Below are 16,875 nucleotides of genomic sequence, written 5' to 3'. Positions count from 1 at the left end.
AGGAGGCTGTGAAAAGGATCAGGGGCTGGAGCACCTCCCCTGTGAGGACAGGCTGAGAGAGTTGGGGTGTTCAGCCTGGAGAAGAGAAGGCTCTGGGGAGACCTTACAGCGGCCTTGCAGTGCTGAAAGGGGGCTGCAGGAAAGGTGGGGAGGGACTCTTGGTCAGGGAGGGTAGTGATAGGACGAGGGGTAATGGTTTCAAACTGAAAGGGGAGATTTAGATTAGATGTAAGGAAGAAATTCTTTACTGTGAGGGTGGTGAGACACTGGATACTGGAGAAGCTGTGGCTGCCCCCTCCCTGGCAGTGTTCAAGGCCAGGCTGGATGGGGCTTGGAGCAACCTGGTCTAGTAGAAGGTGTCCCTGCAGGGGGGTTGGGACTGGATGAGCTTTAAGGTCCCTTCCAACCCAAACTGTTCTACAATTCTATGATTATTACACAATCACTGCCTAACGGGTGAAAGATAATCCTATGTTGGTGCTTACAGTTGTAACAGAAAAGCTCCATTATGAATGAAATTGATAGGCACCGGCTTTTTTAGGTTGCTTATCAAAACTAAATCTGTCCCCACTCTTTGTTTTTCAGTTCATTCCGTTTGATTTTCCCAGCGATATTCTTTGGCAGCTGCTGGACAAATTCAATCTGATGCAAAACAAACAAAAAGAAAGTAAAATGAGCAGATTTCATTTACAAATCTGTTTTCAGAACAGTATAGGTCTCCATCCTACTCAATTTAAATAAGAATTTGGTGACTGGGGAAATAACTCTAATTTGGTTTTAGATTGTGTTGTATTTATTATTTTCCAAAATCTTCTTTAAAATAATACTTGTAATTTTTCTTGAACAGCACATATTTGAGGTCATGTTTACTTGCCTTTCTGGGGTACTTGTATGGAGCAGTGAGTTTCTTGACATGATCTTGCAATTCACAGGCCAGTTTCTTTGGATCCTGTGACTTAAAGAAAGGAGACAAGACTACAAAAGCTTTTACCACCTACAAAGGGAAAATAAATAAAAAATACAGTATTAATTAAACAAAAGCAACCTAACAAATGAGGCAATTAATCGAGACTAAATGAGTATTGCCTGCAATACAGGCTCGCTGTAGCACGCTTGTGCAGTAGAGCAAAATTCGCTTTTGTGTAAGCAAATTTAAAATTAGGACAAAAGACTCTTTCTACCTGAAACAGTTTTTTACCTGTAAAGGTCCTAAGTAATACATGATAGAAGTATTATCTTTTCATAAGTCTTATGAATCCAGTGAAAGTTGAGTGTAAGCTCTGTCACACAAGGCACTTTTTGAATAGGAGAGCGACCGCTCATTACCTCCCCTCTGATGGGATCTGGGCTGCTGACAACGGCTGACTCAACAACAGCTGGGTGCTGTATCAGGGCGCTTTCTATTTCAAAAGGTCCAATACGATACCTAGGAGAGAGAAATTAAATGCTTAGTACGTGAAAGGTATATGGTTATTTTTAAATATTTCTTGGCATTTTACCCGAAATCTACAAACCCAGAGGAGATGATGACATCATCAGATCTCCCTATAAACCATACGTATCCATCCTCATCCATGGTCCCTCTGTCTCCAGTGATATAGAAATTCCCACGGATTGTAGAAGCAGTTTTCACTGGATCATCCTGTTGAACAAGCAACAATTAAATATTCTAAATATTGAGAAGTCTTAAGCTTAGAGATGAGCTTTGCGTCTTTGGACACTATTCATAGTATCTTTCACTGCTTGTTCTCTGTCTCAAGAACGTAAGAGCTTGTGTTTGCTTGTTCCAGAGGGGAAAACTTATCACAAGGGCAGAGACAGACCTGAAGATCACGCAGTAAGTCTGCAGAAAAATGGGGGAGAAAATGGAAGCTTAAGTCATAACACTGTCAAGTCAAGTCAAGAAGAGCCACAGCTCCTTGGTGTCGCACCTGCTTCTGCTGGTATCAATACATACCATGCTGCAGGCCTGAACAGGCTCTCCAGAAATTCACTTTTGACTTACCAGGTATCGAGTGAAAAAAGTAAATGGCCGCTTGGCATCCATTTTGATAGCAATGTCTCCTTCTTTCCCAGGAGGCAGAACACTGCCATTTTCATCTACAATCTGCAATAAGAAAGGCAAATGGGTGATTTTAACTTGCTGTTTTAAGAGAGCCATGTTCTGAACCTAACCAGCAGCCAACAGCTCAATCAAAAAAGAGCCTGCCCTGAATACCACTGTGTGGTACCAAAACTTGTACAGTACATTGTACTGTCTTGTGTTTTACTTCCTATGAAATCAACAGCAAACAAAAAAGAGGACCATCATACCTGAACATCGCAGGGGGGAGTTGCCTTTCCAAAGGAACCCGGCTTAATTTTCATTCCTTTCATATTTGCACATATAATTCCCTGTTGGAAAAGACAACCAACCAGCCCAGGTATTTTTCACTGTCATTCCTGAGGCTATTTCTGTTCTTATACTATGCCCACTGTTGAGCTAGCATGAGATCTAAATCTTCCATCTATGTGAGCTGAAACATTGAGAGTCTTGGACAAAAAAGTTCAAGATATTTTACAGCTTAAGTAGTCTTAGAAGCAGTATCACAACCAAGCCGTAACTTTAAGCAAAACAATAAACCCTCTTGTAGACAATTGCCACATACTCTAATGCCTGTCTTTCTTTTTAGACAAATTCCATATTTACCAGGTGGAATGAGATCTCTAAGTCCCTTAAGTGACAGCTGAGTTGTAACCCTTTACAAAAAAGCTGAACGTACAATTTCGGTTTGGCCGTAGCCTTCATAGATAGTCAGTCCTGTTTGGCTTTTCCACTGTGCCATCACTTCTGGGTTGAGTGGTTCCCCTCCGGTCAAACAGTGCTTCAGTGTCTTGAATGTATACCTTCAAAGACAGAGGACATTGCTTAGTATCAGAGGACAGAAAGGGACAAATTCTTCTCTCCCTGACATCTCTATGTCCAACCCCATGACTTCAGGACACACTGGACTCTCTTAGGGTTAGGGTTGAGAGAAAGCCTGGAGCTCCAGTTGGAGTGGGGTGGGGAAGGGGCTGCCAAAGCGGTGAGCTGCGAAGGTGCACAGGACTGACGGCAGTGCAGCCACACATGTGCCTTCAAGGGCTGAATACTGGCCTCTGTATTTACTATCTGTAATGCCTCAGGGCAAAATTTGCTCTGGGTTGGAAGTGCCTGAGGGGTTGATGCCTCTCTCTGCAGTGCTAAGGAAAAGGCTCTGCCTTCTCACAGCCCCTGCCTCCAACACAGAATTTCCACCACTCTCAGAGTTTAAGTGGCTATGAAGGCCCATAGACATCATTGTTAAAGAGCCAAGCAAACAGACACGGCACGGTCACTTGTTAACAGACGTGCACTTGTGAACAGACCTGGTGAGGTCATGCTGTACCAGCATGCGGTAGGCAGTTGGTGCGCTGCACAGAGTGGTCACTGGATATCTGCACAAAGTCTGACAAATTAAAAAAGAAAAAAAAAAAAAAAAAAAAAAAAGAGTGTTAAACAGTATTGTTTTGAGAAAAAAATTGCTGCCAACTATTCCTTTCTATTCCATACTAGGGCACAAATGACAAGACCTGATTGTAACCTCACTCACATAGAAAGCAAAGTAATTGTCATTGCTGTCAGTGTTCAAGAAAGATGTTACGGTGCCCTAAACATCAGCTGAAGAGGTGATACATTGACTGTGGTAAATCACTGGTGTACCTAATTTGTCCTGATGGTCACTTGAAGCACAAGGACCATCCCTTGGTATGAAATCCTGGCCCTGGAAGTGCAACCTAAGTTTTGCACGGGACTTCAGTAAAGCCTACGTCTCACCCTAGGACAAAGTCAGGCACCTCAAAATGGAGGGACCTGAAATTACAGGTTTCTTTTGAACATTTTTGCCTGTGTCAGTCTTTTATCTAGCCCCACACTTTCTGAAATGGACTGTTGCAAATCTTTAGACATGCTGCAATTCCCTCAGCTGTCCTGACAAAGGGCCTGACGTGCAGAGCCAAGACTCTGTGAGCTCTGGCTGAGTCGTGAATAATGCTGTATTAAAAGGTTGTTTTGGAAATTTATATATCCTCCTCTATCTGGGACAGAGCAAAGGACATGACTGCCTCGCTAGAAAAATAAAGATCTCAGCTGAACCTCTGTTTTCTGACACATCTTTATGTCTCACCCATAACACCAGCAAATGATTCACAGTCACTTAGGTAGAGCTAAGCCTTCTCTCTCTCTCTTTTTTTTTTTTTTTTTTTTTTAACCTCACTTCTGCCTGCAATGAAAATTTGCTCAGAGAGGGGGACAGGTAGCAATAAATAAAAGCAAGGGGAAGACCTCTTATTCACCAGCTTTCATTCCAGCCACACCAAAGGTAAAGCAGCCTCTACTATCAAACTTCATGTTGTGCAGAGATGTGAAACCCCATGCACATTGCAAGGGGGTGTTTGCAAGGCCGAGAAATTTATACAAAAAAAGAAAATGAAGCTAGCAACTACCATTTTAGAAAGGAAATGAAACAGGATTAAAATCCCCAAATAACCCCCTCATGTTAGGAACATACACTTTTCCATGCAGATGCTTTGAGCCATTTGGGAACAGCACTCTTCCATTTGTATTAGATTAAAACTCAGATTGGCTTGAGAGGCTTGAAAATAATTTCTTTTAAGAACAAGCCAGTCTCACAGCTCCAGTGTTTTCCAGTACTCACTTGCCTTTCTTAAGAGTCACAGCAGTGTAATTAAAATGTAATTCAGCTCATTTATCATTTCAATAGTGAAATACAGTAGGGGACAGCTTTATGTAATACCAGTAGCTCCTACTGATCGGAAGCAGCTAGTAATATCCTGTGCCCAAAAGAGTCATGCTGCAAAATCCTTCCTGTATTATATCCCTATTCAAAGAACAATCATCTTGTGGTTATACCATCTTAAAACAGCTAATCCCATAAACCTAAGAGGCTTAGTTTTGTGGCCTGCCTGGAAAACAACATGAAATACGAGTAACTGTTCATTGTGAGCATGGTGTTCTTACGTTTAAGATTGCTCTCGGATCAAACTGTGGCATGGCATGTACGAAAACACACGTGCCCTGGAACCATGGACCAAAAATGCTCCCAATAGCTCCTTTTACCCAAGCAGTGTCCGACATGTTCCACATGATGTCTGAGGGAGTCAAATTCATCCAGTATCTGTCGAAAACAAAGGTAGCCAATATAAGGGAGTCTGCAAGTAGAAATTAAGAATGTGAGGGAGTTTCGGTTTTGTTGTTTGTTTGGTTTTTTTTCTTAGAAAGGCAGGTAAATTTGATCTGAAACTCAAGAGCCAAATAAATGCCTTTTCCCTAGCCTTTTATACTGATGGCAAAGATAAAAATCAAACTGTATCCTAACTAATTATTTAGCATGGATTAACAGGCATGTATTGTCTAAAATGAAGCCATATACCATACCAAACAAGATCCTTGCTTCCTGGGTACAATTCAGCTGAGAAGACCAAAAGAAATGACATGTACAGTATTGTGGGAGCTTCATCATTTATCATAATTTTATTACATACAAAAACTCTTCTGTTTGCTTCACATTTCAGAGCTGTAAAGGCATAATTAGCTGAAGACTTTACCTTCCACAGAGAAAAAAACCCAGACCAAAGCTTCCATAGGAATGTTCAACCATTTTAGGAGAGCCTGTGGCGCCACTGGTAAAATAGATTGCCATTGGATCCTGGCTTTTTGTCTTCACGCAGTTATGGACAGCAGGAGCAGCCCTTAAAAAGAAAAAAAAAAAAAGAAAGGTTATATGAAACAGTGGCTGGTGCTATTCAACACACTTAGCTTGGATCCTTTGTGCCCAATATATACAGGACTGTTTGTATAGTGAGATGTGGGGGATAAGAAGCTACTGAGATCCCCTCACTCTTGCACTGGTAGTTCTGTATTAAAGTGTTGCTGATCTTGCTCTTTACTATTCTCCATGTCCACCTTCTCCAGAGTAAAAACACCAACCAGATCTCTTTTATTTGCCTCCCTTAACACCACCAAGAGGCCCACCATCTTGTGTTTGACCAAAATGCCCTTTGGAAAGTGTATTTTCCAGCCTTAAGGTGATTAGCTGAGGGAGAACTCACCATTTCTTTTGGTACATGGTCCCACTAGTTCGTTATCCTTGCCATGTTTGTTAAGTACAGGGAGGCTTACATTCTTGGTTGTCTGGCACATGACAGGGAAATATTTCTCATCTCTTACTGGGATGAGAAAGCAAAACCGTTTCCTTTTCTCTGTCAGGACTGGTGTTCAAAAAGATTTTGCTTGGCATGCGATCATTGCCCATGCCTGCAAGGTTGGGCATGGGAAGTCTGTCTCCCCAGGCCAGCCGTCTCCCTGTGCTGCCTGGCAGGCAGACAGGCTGCCTGGGAGCCCTCACTCCAGAGCCCCACAGCCTCCTGGCCAGCTTAGCAGTCAGCTAAGGCAGCCGAGGACATGGGGAGCTGGGAAGTCTGGGTAACTTCCAACAAGTCTAGGAAGGAAGGCTGCAGTGATCTGTCGAGACAGTGAGCCAGGCAGGACAGTAGCCCAGCACTCTGGGAAGACTGGGAGCCTGAGAGCTGAGCAACCCTGAAGCCAGAGAGCCAGCACTTTGCAAGGCCAGTGAAACCAGAAAGCCTACCGTTCTGACCGCCAGTGGCAGCCTCTGCAGGACTGATGCAGTTCCAGACAATATTTAGGTTTTATCAAATCAATTTTACCCTCTGCCATGGAACTGAGCCATGCAATATTAGCCCAGTATGAAAGAGGATTCATCAAATTGACTTGACAATGTTTTAGTAGCTCTAGGAGGTTTGAGAATGCAGTGTTACTGCTTCCTCTGTCTTCCAGCTTAGTGACACTGAAGTGGGCAGTTATTCGAAGGAAGAGATGGAAATACAGTGAGACTGTACAGTGAGCTGCACAGGTAATGCCAATTCAGACACCTGTGGTTGTGAGAACACATGGTACATCTTATAAAGCTCAAAGTGATTGAAGAGCTTGGATCCCACCTTGTAAGAATGGTTGTAGCTACATAGATGCTTTTAACAAAGTACCAGCTGGTAAAATCACACCTAGGGCCTTGAGCAGATTGCAGCAGGGCATTTGCTTCCTTCCCCACTCTCCCTTTCCACCCCTTCTACAGCCCCATGCAGTGCAATGAAGAGCTGTCTGTTGGGTGCCATTTTAGTAGCCGCTTTTCAGCAGTGAGGCAGGTAGATTCCTAAACACATTAGGTTCACTTTGCAGTGCCCTTTTTTAGCCTTTCATAGTGAAAAGCTATTCACATTAGTGTTATTATAACCAAGTTTTAGGAATATGGATTGGAATAATTCGTATAGAATCTTTTTCTTTGAGCTTTAGAGGGTAAATAGGCCACAGCTGTCAATAAGAGGCTTTCCTGTCCTTTGTTCCATATTATTTCACAGTCATAATAACCAACCTAGACATAAGACTGTACTTATTTTTTAATTAGCAATCTGGCTATGCCCAAATATTCCCTTTCTTCATAGAAAAGAGACTAAATTGCCTTCTCTCCCACTCCGTTGAAGGTATCTGGTTCATTAATGAGATGCAAATGCACAAGTGTGTTTAAACAATATAAGAAATTTTCCACTAGGGAAACTATGATGGAGTTAAGGTAGAAAGCACTTACTTGAGCAAATCACTGAAGTTCATCCACTCGGCCCTGCTGCTTTCAGATACAATCACCTTTGTTTTCAGAAACTGGCACTTGGATGCAACCGAGTCCACCGCAGCAGCAAGCACATCAGTTGTAATAATGCACTTAGCTTTGGAAGCCAGCAATCTATAGCAAATGTCTTGTGCTGTCAGTTGTGTTGTCCCTGGGATGATGATAACACCTGAAAGTGCAATAAATTGGAAATTAGGTATTTTTCACTTTCAGTTCTGATCACGTCATAGCTTCTCCTGATTTGTTGAATACCATCACCATTCAATCCAGAAACGAGAAGAAAGTAAAACAAGTCCCACACACCTGAACTTGAATACAGATGTGCAGATCTGAAGTACAAAATAGCTTCTGATCCTATGAGATCCTTTGCTCCAGATGCAAGGTAGGTAGGAAGTATAACTTTGGGGCATTAAACACTAGCAGCTTTAACTTAAGTCTGTTGAAGTTAAATCAAATTGATTTAACACAACCAAAGTGATTTAACACAATCAACACAAGCCACAGAAAGTGAAAGAAAAATGATGAAGGTAATTCCATCAGTCATAAGAGACTACCCCTGTCATCCCCTTTGATTGTCAAATGTTCAAGCTATGAAGTCAAATAAGAAATGTAACGGTTAAATGAATTGCTAACTAACTTTTGGCATAGAATCTACAAATCTACAAACCATAAGGAATGATACAATTCACCTGTTCGCATACAAGCCACATTCAGCAGCCACCACTCTGGGATTCGGGGTAGAATCACTAAAACTCGGTCTCCTCTTTGCAGACTGCATGGCCCAGAGAGCACATTGGCCGCTTTTTGGGACAGGAAGCCCAGCTCTTCAAAGCTCCATTTAATTTCATCTCCTTTTCCATTTATCCACCACAGAGCTGGATTTGATGGTCCCTTTTGTTCCTATACAAAATGCAAGGGTAAATAGCATGCTGGTTACTCCTTGCAGAGATTTTGGGATGCTCCAGGCAGTGGAATCTGATAGTGTTACATATTCTAGGGCAGGGATATTAGGCACGTTTTGTTTAAAAGAGCCCTTTTCCAAGGCACATATGAGTTGGTCTATATATGTACCTGATTTGCAATGCTCATAAATTATTAGAGGCTTTTATGAACCTAGCACTGCACACACTGCTGAACTGGAGTCACAAAGCACTGTGTCCCCTCTGATGCTAAAGCAAATTGCCTCTCCTTTCACTGCAATGTAAGATTATGTTAAAATAGAAATAGAGGAGGAAATTCTGGTCCCACTGAAGCCAGTGATGGTTTTAGACTTGACTTTGGGGATAGGGGCACAGTTTCACTAAAAATACTGAATCGACAGTGTCAGAAACGCTACCTTTTCTACTTGAGACCACTTGTCCAGCACATCAGTCGCAAAATTAAAGTATTCGGGCACATCCTGTTCACAACGACCGATAGCTTCATAATCCGAGAAATTCAAAGGTGCAAAAGTCTTGTGATAATGGTGGAATAATCTGCGGAGTATCTGGATGCTCCATGGGGACCGCAACACTTGAAAATAAAGTAAAATCTTCATGGCACAAAACCAGATATATGGGGGCTTTTGGAGACAATAACCATTAGAACTATTTCTTAATGATTATTTCCCTCCTACAAGAGATAGAAAAATCAGTAATAGTATTATGATGTGCACATTCCCAGACGAGCTGTTTGCTCCAAATGGAACAGATACATACAGAGCAGCAAGTCCACCTCTTCATGACACTTAATCCCACCTCTCCTTATAGGTAAGCTACAGCCCTGGTAACCCTTTCAAGTCTCCTGCTTTTTCATCCGTCCACTGCACCACAGCAGTCTCACCCAGCCCTATAGCCCTACAAGGCTACTAATGGCAAACACAGATTTGGTTGCAGGATAGATACAATCTTCTGTTCCTGTTTTTTGCCTTAGAATCCAGGATATAACCATCACATGCAACTACTCAAAGATCAGGGTAGTTGCTAGCAAGCAGGGGTAAGGGGTCTGTTTATTTAGCCAATATGGAAGAGATACGGTAAACATCCTTACTGTTGCTTTTGTTGCTAAACCAATAAATGTTAACCAGAAGTGTGTTCCACATTGCACCATGTGCTCTGCCTTTGTTTTGCCCAAAGAAAAGATTGTGCCCACTCCTCCCCCTAGCATTTGCCTTGTATTAGTTGGAAAGCCAGAGGTGGTTTTCCACATTCTATTATTGATTTGTTTACCAGTCTAAAGCTTTTACCAAATCTGCATTTGTCTTTAAATATACAGAGTTGCATTTGGTTTCACAAAATACCATTTGTAGTTGTGTATTACTCTGAAAACACTTCGCAAAAGAGTGAAATGAATTAGAGCCGTATGTATGAGAACATGGTGCTCAGGATACATTCAACTTCAGAGACTAAAAGATATAGATGGAGGCTTTTTCTTTTTTCACATAGTCTGCTTACAACAGATTTCTTCTTATCTCTGCCCTTAACAGGTCATCAAAAAAACCTGGATTCCAGAACTCACAACTCACGGTTAATCAGTGAAATCTTTATAGAATTGGCTGCCATTTTATTTTTCCCTTAGATCTGAGCCAGCAACTGCAGACTCAGATCTCAAAGATGTTCTTGCAGAAAGAAGCTACTTCTTCAGTCTGCTTGATACAAAACAGAAAAGCATAACTGCTTTCCAGTAGTCCACCCTCCTTCAGAAAAGTGAGAATCATGTGAAGAGGAATAAAGCACGGCATTGTAGATATAATTTTTAACATTAGCAGGTGGTATCTTTCATTTTTGAGATGACTTAAGTATTTGAACAACTACTAAATAAAAACTAATTTCTCAGGGTTTTTAAATAGGTTGTGCTTACCTAGAGATGTTATTTGTGATCAGGCGAAACTTCTTTCAACTCCTGCTCACGTATCTTGCCTAGTACTTAATTGGCGAGTATTGCCTCCTCCTGGCTCGCTCTAGTTCTCTGAGCAGTTGTAGCCCTTCATTAGTGTCGCACACCATGTTCCGTGATGGGGATTATTTCCCCTCGAAAGCGCAGATTTCATTTCTCCAATTGCCTTCTGAAGAAAGACAGGATCATTGAAAAAATTGAAAGAAGACTGAAAGAGCACTGAGTACGAATGACTGCATTTCTGGTTCACTGCCTTTGGAGAATGGATAATCCACTATACATTAATATATAACTCTATTCTATGGCACCAATGACTTTGAAAATGGCAACAGTGGGGCTTTATTTTCAGATTCTGGAGTTAAACATACTAAGAGAATTGGTATGATAAAGGTATGAAGATATTCATAAGCCTGGTGCCCGTAAGTATCATCTGCAATATCCGATGGACACTTCTGTGGAGAAAATACATGCGGTTCAGACGTGGTCCATCAGCCCTGAGGAGGACAATGAAAACTCAAACTACAGAGTCATTGCTATGAAACAGGACGACAAAGGGATGAGACACAAAATCCACACTCTGGAAGGCAGTGATGTGATGCAGGAACTCCAGCTGTTCAATTATGAGACACTTGGTGTGGATGAATCTCATCTACGACAGTCACAGTACAGTCTGCTAGTATTGCTACCACAGGCAATATACCCTGCAAGGGGAAAACATTTTTAAATTAAGATCTAGACAAACAAAGGCTATATATAGGCATACACACAGACTATATAATATATAAAGACTGTATATAAACATAGGTATTTAAAAGGCATGTAGATGTGGCACTTAGGGACATGGTATAGTGGTGGACTTGGCAGTGTTACGCTTATGGTTGGACTTGATGATCTTAAAGGTCTTTTCCAACTTACATGATTTTATGATTCTATATAGAGGCACTAAAAGGTATAATTAAGGATCAGAGTCAGGAAACAGTCAGAGATGCTGCTAGAAACAAGTGCAGATAGCACCCATGGAAGCAATGGACTATGGAGAGACAGAACGAGGCTGTTAAAGCTCACATGTGGAATCTCTGCAGGCATCAATGCATGGCCAGTCTTCCAGGAAAACCACTGAATTGCTTTGTGTAAGGGTATCTGAAAGCTTTCAAGTCACTTTTGCAAACTGAATGTAAGCTTTGAAATTACTCAGAAGTAAACTATCCAGTTTGGCATCAGTGTCTTTGCACAAGTCATGTACCTCTCTCTCCCTGTGTCTCGTTGTGGACTCAGAGCCAGCTCCCCCAAAACTACTGCTGTAGAGTTCACTGTTAGGAGATGACCCTCCCCAGCTTCGTGCATCACATACGATATTCTGGAAAAGCAGATATTCAAAGCTAAAGTAATTATAAGCTACCTGTCTCTCATTTTAACACTTTTAAAAGAGGACATACAGCAGACTGCCTGAAGTGACAGTGTTTACTGATGTTAAGGTGATCTGAAAAGTGATTTACCCCATTTTTCTGATCTGACTGCTATTTAACTGGTTCTGCTTTTCCTCTTACCATTTTTCAGTCAAGATTTGGAGCAAGGATAACTATGTCTTTAGGTGCCTGGAAGCCCATGTACTCAGAGAAATTAAAATGGATGAGGCAATGACAACCACATGGAATTCCCAGTGAAACCTGGAGAAAAACACAGTGCAGTGCTCAGTTCTTTGAATTTACACTTCAGGAGCACATGCAGTGAGATTCAGAGCAGTAACTTTTGGGTCGGAGTTTGAGGAAATTCACGCCTCTGTAACAGGGCACAATATCTTCCAACTGCTCTCCCCATGTTACAGATGACTTCTGCCATTCCTCACTTTACTGTGGCTGTTAAGTGGCTTTTGAGCTGCGTAATACACACACACACACACACGGAGAGCCATTCTGAACATGTGGTGTTTCAAGTGTATGTACATGAAAGGGCATTAAGGCCGTCTCCAACCCAACATGGAGAGACTGAAATCAATGAGTGAGTTTGCTTGCAAGTTTGCAAAGCAGCCAGATTTGGCCCTTTTCCCAGAGTAAAACAGGGTAAATTCCTAAGAGCACTTGGGTTTACAGCAACAAATCCAGTGACATCCCCATGGCTGCTTGCACCATGTAAATACATTTTGAGATGCACAACACAGATGCTACTGTTTGGAAATGTCATCAACCATTATTCAGTGAAATAATGATGGGCGATACACACACAGATGGGTCAGCCGAATCTGTCCTCAAAGTCCTAGAACAAACAAATAAAAAGTATTACAACCCCAAACTAAGAGCATTATAGCAGCCTTCCACAAGCACACATGGAAAAAAAACAGTTGACTGGTGATTTTCATGGTAGCAGCAATGAAATCCAGAGAAGTTTCTCACTTGCTCACCAAAATGTAACTACCTGCTCCCAGAAAGCAGAATTCAGAGCAGCTGTGTACGTGAATGTAGTAGAGAACCACCCAAGGCAGATGATGCAGCTCCTCTCTGGCATGTCTGTTGCCTACTTCAAGTACACCACTTTGGACAGGAGGTAGCCTAAAGACTTTCTCTGTGGAATGAATCTCCAAAGGACTGATTAATAAAAAAACCAAACCCACCTCCTTTCAGTCACTTTTGTAACTTCCTTAAAAATGTAACACTCTCAGCATGCAAATACTCCAGAGATGGGGTTTATTTTTTATTTGAGGTCTAATTTTGCTCTTAAAGAAATAAATTTTCAACTATCCCCTGGTTTCAGTAGTGCAAGCTCAGATCCATTTAGATTGATGTAATCTACACAGATGCAGCATTTCTGTTTGTTTTTGACCTCAGGCAATTACGTGCTTTGTAGCTGGAAAGCAAAGCAATATCCATTTCAGAGCTTAAGGGTATGAAAGAGGTGAGATCCACCCGCAGAACACTCCTGGCACAGCCTCTCCTGGGACTTGCATTTGTTTGCCAGTTAATAACTCAATTAGTTGTCCTGAAAGGTCATCAACAGCTTTACTACACAACACGTTTGCTATTTTCCCAGGCTTTTGGTACAACAGCAGATGTGCTCCTGGTTCACAGCAGAACCAGGAAATTTTGAGATAAATAACCCTGGGCTTTTTTTGGTTCACTGGTGCTTTTGTGCTCCCAGGAAATACAGCCTTAGAGTTCAACTACTACTTACAGCTTCTGAAGCAAGAATAAAGAGTACACAGCTGTGCTGTAGCAGCACCGTGTGATGTGCAAGTGCTACAGAGGGGTAACAAGAAATGTGAGATGTGACCTAACAGGGATGGTCTAAACCTCTGCTACACCCATACCCACGTAACTGTGCTTGACTGTTATGGAAATATCTCACAGTCTGAACTGACTACTCAGTCCAGGAAATCCTTGATTATATTTAATCCTGAAACTATATGTGACCCAGCACTGGCTAAAGCTGGAAGTCTGATCATCAACAATTATTAAAAAACATTCTCACAAAATAGTATTTGACACGCAGTTGCATACTTTGTGGCTTTCAGTGATAAAAATGCACATACAAAACTAAAGGCAAAAGCTAAAGGCAAGTCTGATTTCCCCTCTTTTATCATTATTTTTAAAACAGTTTCTCCCACATACATTAAAAATCATAGGGAATATATTGCTTAAGAAACATCCCTAAGCACCAGAACAAAATTGGTATCTTCAACTTCTGCCCACAGACCAAACTGAAATGTTTTGTCACCTCTTTTTTTTCTTCATTTTTTTCCTGGTCAGGTCTAGGTTTTGTATCATTACACTGCACTAACATGTTGGTGAGTCTGACAGACCCAATGTATAGACTGAGAAGTCTGCAACTGCAGCAGAGAGGAAACCTCCTGAGTGAGACCTTCCTTGCTGTGATGAGCAATTAATACCACTAGAACAGGGCTCAGGGGAAAATCTAGCCAGATCTGTTTAAAGCCCAACATAGATCAGTACCAAACCCCAAGAATCTGCTCCAGGATTATATTTTTAAGATTGATTTAAAAACAATTACTTTCCAAGGTCATAATTAGGTTGTGTTAAAAACCTTATTACTTATTTAGAATAAATGGAATACGTGAACAATCTGATCACTTCAGACAAAGTGTATTACTTTGTCAAAAAGTAATCACATTTGAAATCTGAATGTGCTTAAAAAGAATAAAATTCTGAAATTGTGACCAGATTACATTTTTCAACACGTTTTTATGATTGCACTTTAAAATCTAATCCTATTTCTAGTTATTCTGCTCCAAAAATGGGATTACATTTAAAATATCCAACATCTTTTCCCTCTGTTCTGATTGAATCAAGGATAGAAAAATTAATTTCCCAGAACAAAGCTATTACTCAGGAAAAGGGAAGAGGAATTTAAAACCCAAACTGTTGTTGGAACCCTGTGCAGAAACTGATGGAAGCCAAAGTCAGACAGCAAAGTCTTTTCTGAAGACTTGGTGGGAGCTGGTGCATCACTGCCTAGTCAGGTAGGGCTTATCCTGCTACTCCTGATGAACTATTAATGTTTAATTCTGAATGTGGATGCCCTGGGGTTCTTTTCAACCATTCTAGATCATCTGCTAGTGGAGTTTGATTCCTGCCTCACCTGGACAGGCTGTAGTACTGTTTACCTCTGCACAGCCCACTGCCACCAGTAATGAGATGTGAAAATCATGCTGAGATTCCCCCAAACCTGCCGTACCCTTTGAGCCTGATAATCCGTGACCAGTGCAAACTGTGATAACTCTGCTGAGGAACTTGACAGGCTATTGATTGTTGCCAGCTGAGACTTTCGCCCACGCTATAGTATTCAAACCCCCTGTTACTGCAACCTCCAAGCATTACCTTTCTCTGTTCAGTCGGTCATTCAAAATATCTAGAAATACATTTAACATTTTATAACTGGATTTAATTTGTAAAATATTCTTTTTTTTTTAAATAATTAGGATAAATTTATGCTCAGAGACACAATTTGATTAGGTGAAGGACATTTCATTTCCCTGTACATAATCACAGTGAAATCTAATATAGGTTCATCTGTAGTTTCAATGTAAGAAGACAACATCAGATCCTATCAGGATGGGCCTATGATGTTCAGCTAAGCAGTGTCTACTTACGTAGTTAGGATTGGGTCAGATTTTCAATGTTTCAAAACCTGATTAAGAGAGGTTCCAGGAGAAAAAAAGCAAAATTCTGCTATTCCAAAATGTAACCCGATTGTATTTCTAATGTGATTATTAGGTTTGATTAGAGGAGTTTTAATTTTAGGGTGCATTGGCAGAAACTACTTGTATATTCAGAACTCAGTTAAACTTGCCTTTCTCAGGTATTTTTAAGGTGCAGTTACCTTTTTTCACATGCTGAAGAATTAATTTTTCAGGATTGTGAGATGTAAATTTAGCAGACAGAACAATAAAAGCTTTTACCACCTAAAGGAGAGAGCTAGAGCAAGGCAACACTCAGCAATCACTAACTTGATGATGTTTCTATGTTCAATAGAAAGATTAAGATGAATAACACAATTTTCTAAATCAAATTTCTTCCAAGCCAGTGGAAATAAAAGTTTCTAAGTCAGATGCTGGACAACTTTCTGGTTTTTATCACTTGTTGAGCTTTAGAAATGGACCTTGAAACTACTCATAGTGAGCATAGTGGCATTCCCAGCAGACGGGAATCCTTCACTGGTGTGGTGTCTGGGCAGCCACATCACGTCCTTGCAGTGTTCAAGAAGAGAGGTGACTTCAGTAGGCCATGTTTGCTTAATGGCCTTCCTAAGAAGAACAGCTGGGGGACATCGCTTCAAGGTTAGGATCTCACTGAGATTCACTGAAGCCATTGCCAGAGTTTCAAACTGGCCTAGGTACTCCTAATTTTTCTGAAATCAAAAGGAAGTTAGATGCCTTTCTGCCTCCTCAAACATATTTGAAAATGCTGGTCTACATCTTTACCATGTTAATACAAGCCAAGATTTCCCTCACAGACATAGCTATTTCTCAATACACACATACATTAAACGTTTTAGGTAGCTTGTAATATCAATGTCCTATCTCTTCTCTGATGGGGTCTGCTTAGTGTATCAGAGTAATTCAGATTCATCCAAAGCTTGGCAATGATGAGAAAAAAATTACAAAGCAAACATGTAATAGGAAAAAAGAATTTATAAATGGGGTTATTGTGAACTTACATAATCCTCTTTCCATTCATTAACAGGCCTGATTCCTTCAGGAATCTCTCAGGAGTGTAGCTTCATGTCACCTAGTAGAAGGGGTTTACCTTTAGTGTCATTTTGCTGCAGA

The 16,875-nt window shown here is 41.0% G+C and overlaps 1 protein-coding gene across 1 annotated transcript; it reads right to left on the bottom strand.

Moving 5' to 3' along the window:
* Positions 1-555: 555 nt before the first annotated feature.
* LOC104349169 (acyl-coenzyme A synthetase ACSM4, mitochondrial-like) lies at positions 556-9,258 on the bottom strand. The gene is made up of 13 exons (XM_009954630.1): positions 9,058-9,258; positions 8,411-8,621; positions 7,683-7,890; positions 5,626-5,769; positions 5,039-5,195; positions 3,388-3,467; positions 2,763-2,886; positions 2,314-2,394; positions 2,006-2,107; positions 1,515-1,642; positions 1,327-1,426; positions 875-994; positions 556-642 (listed from the first exon to the last, which is right to left on the bottom strand). The coding sequence occupies exons 1-13, from the start codon at positions 9,256-9,258 to the stop codon at positions 556-558; spliced, it is 1,743 nt and encodes a 580-aa protein (XP_009952932.1).
* Between the last annotated feature and the right edge of the window lie 7,617 nt (positions 9,259-16,875).

The sequence above is a fragment of the Leptosomus discolor genome, chromosome 14 (genome assembly GCF_034619465.1).
Source record: "Leptosomus discolor isolate bLepDis1 chromosome 14, bLepDis1.hap2, whole genome shotgun sequence".
NCBI classification, from domain to species: Eukaryota; Metazoa; Chordata; class Aves; order Leptosomiformes; family Leptosomidae; genus Leptosomus; species Leptosomus discolor.
The sequence above is the reverse complement of the archived record's forward strand: the minus strand, read 5'-3'. Positions and strand labels throughout refer to the sequence as shown.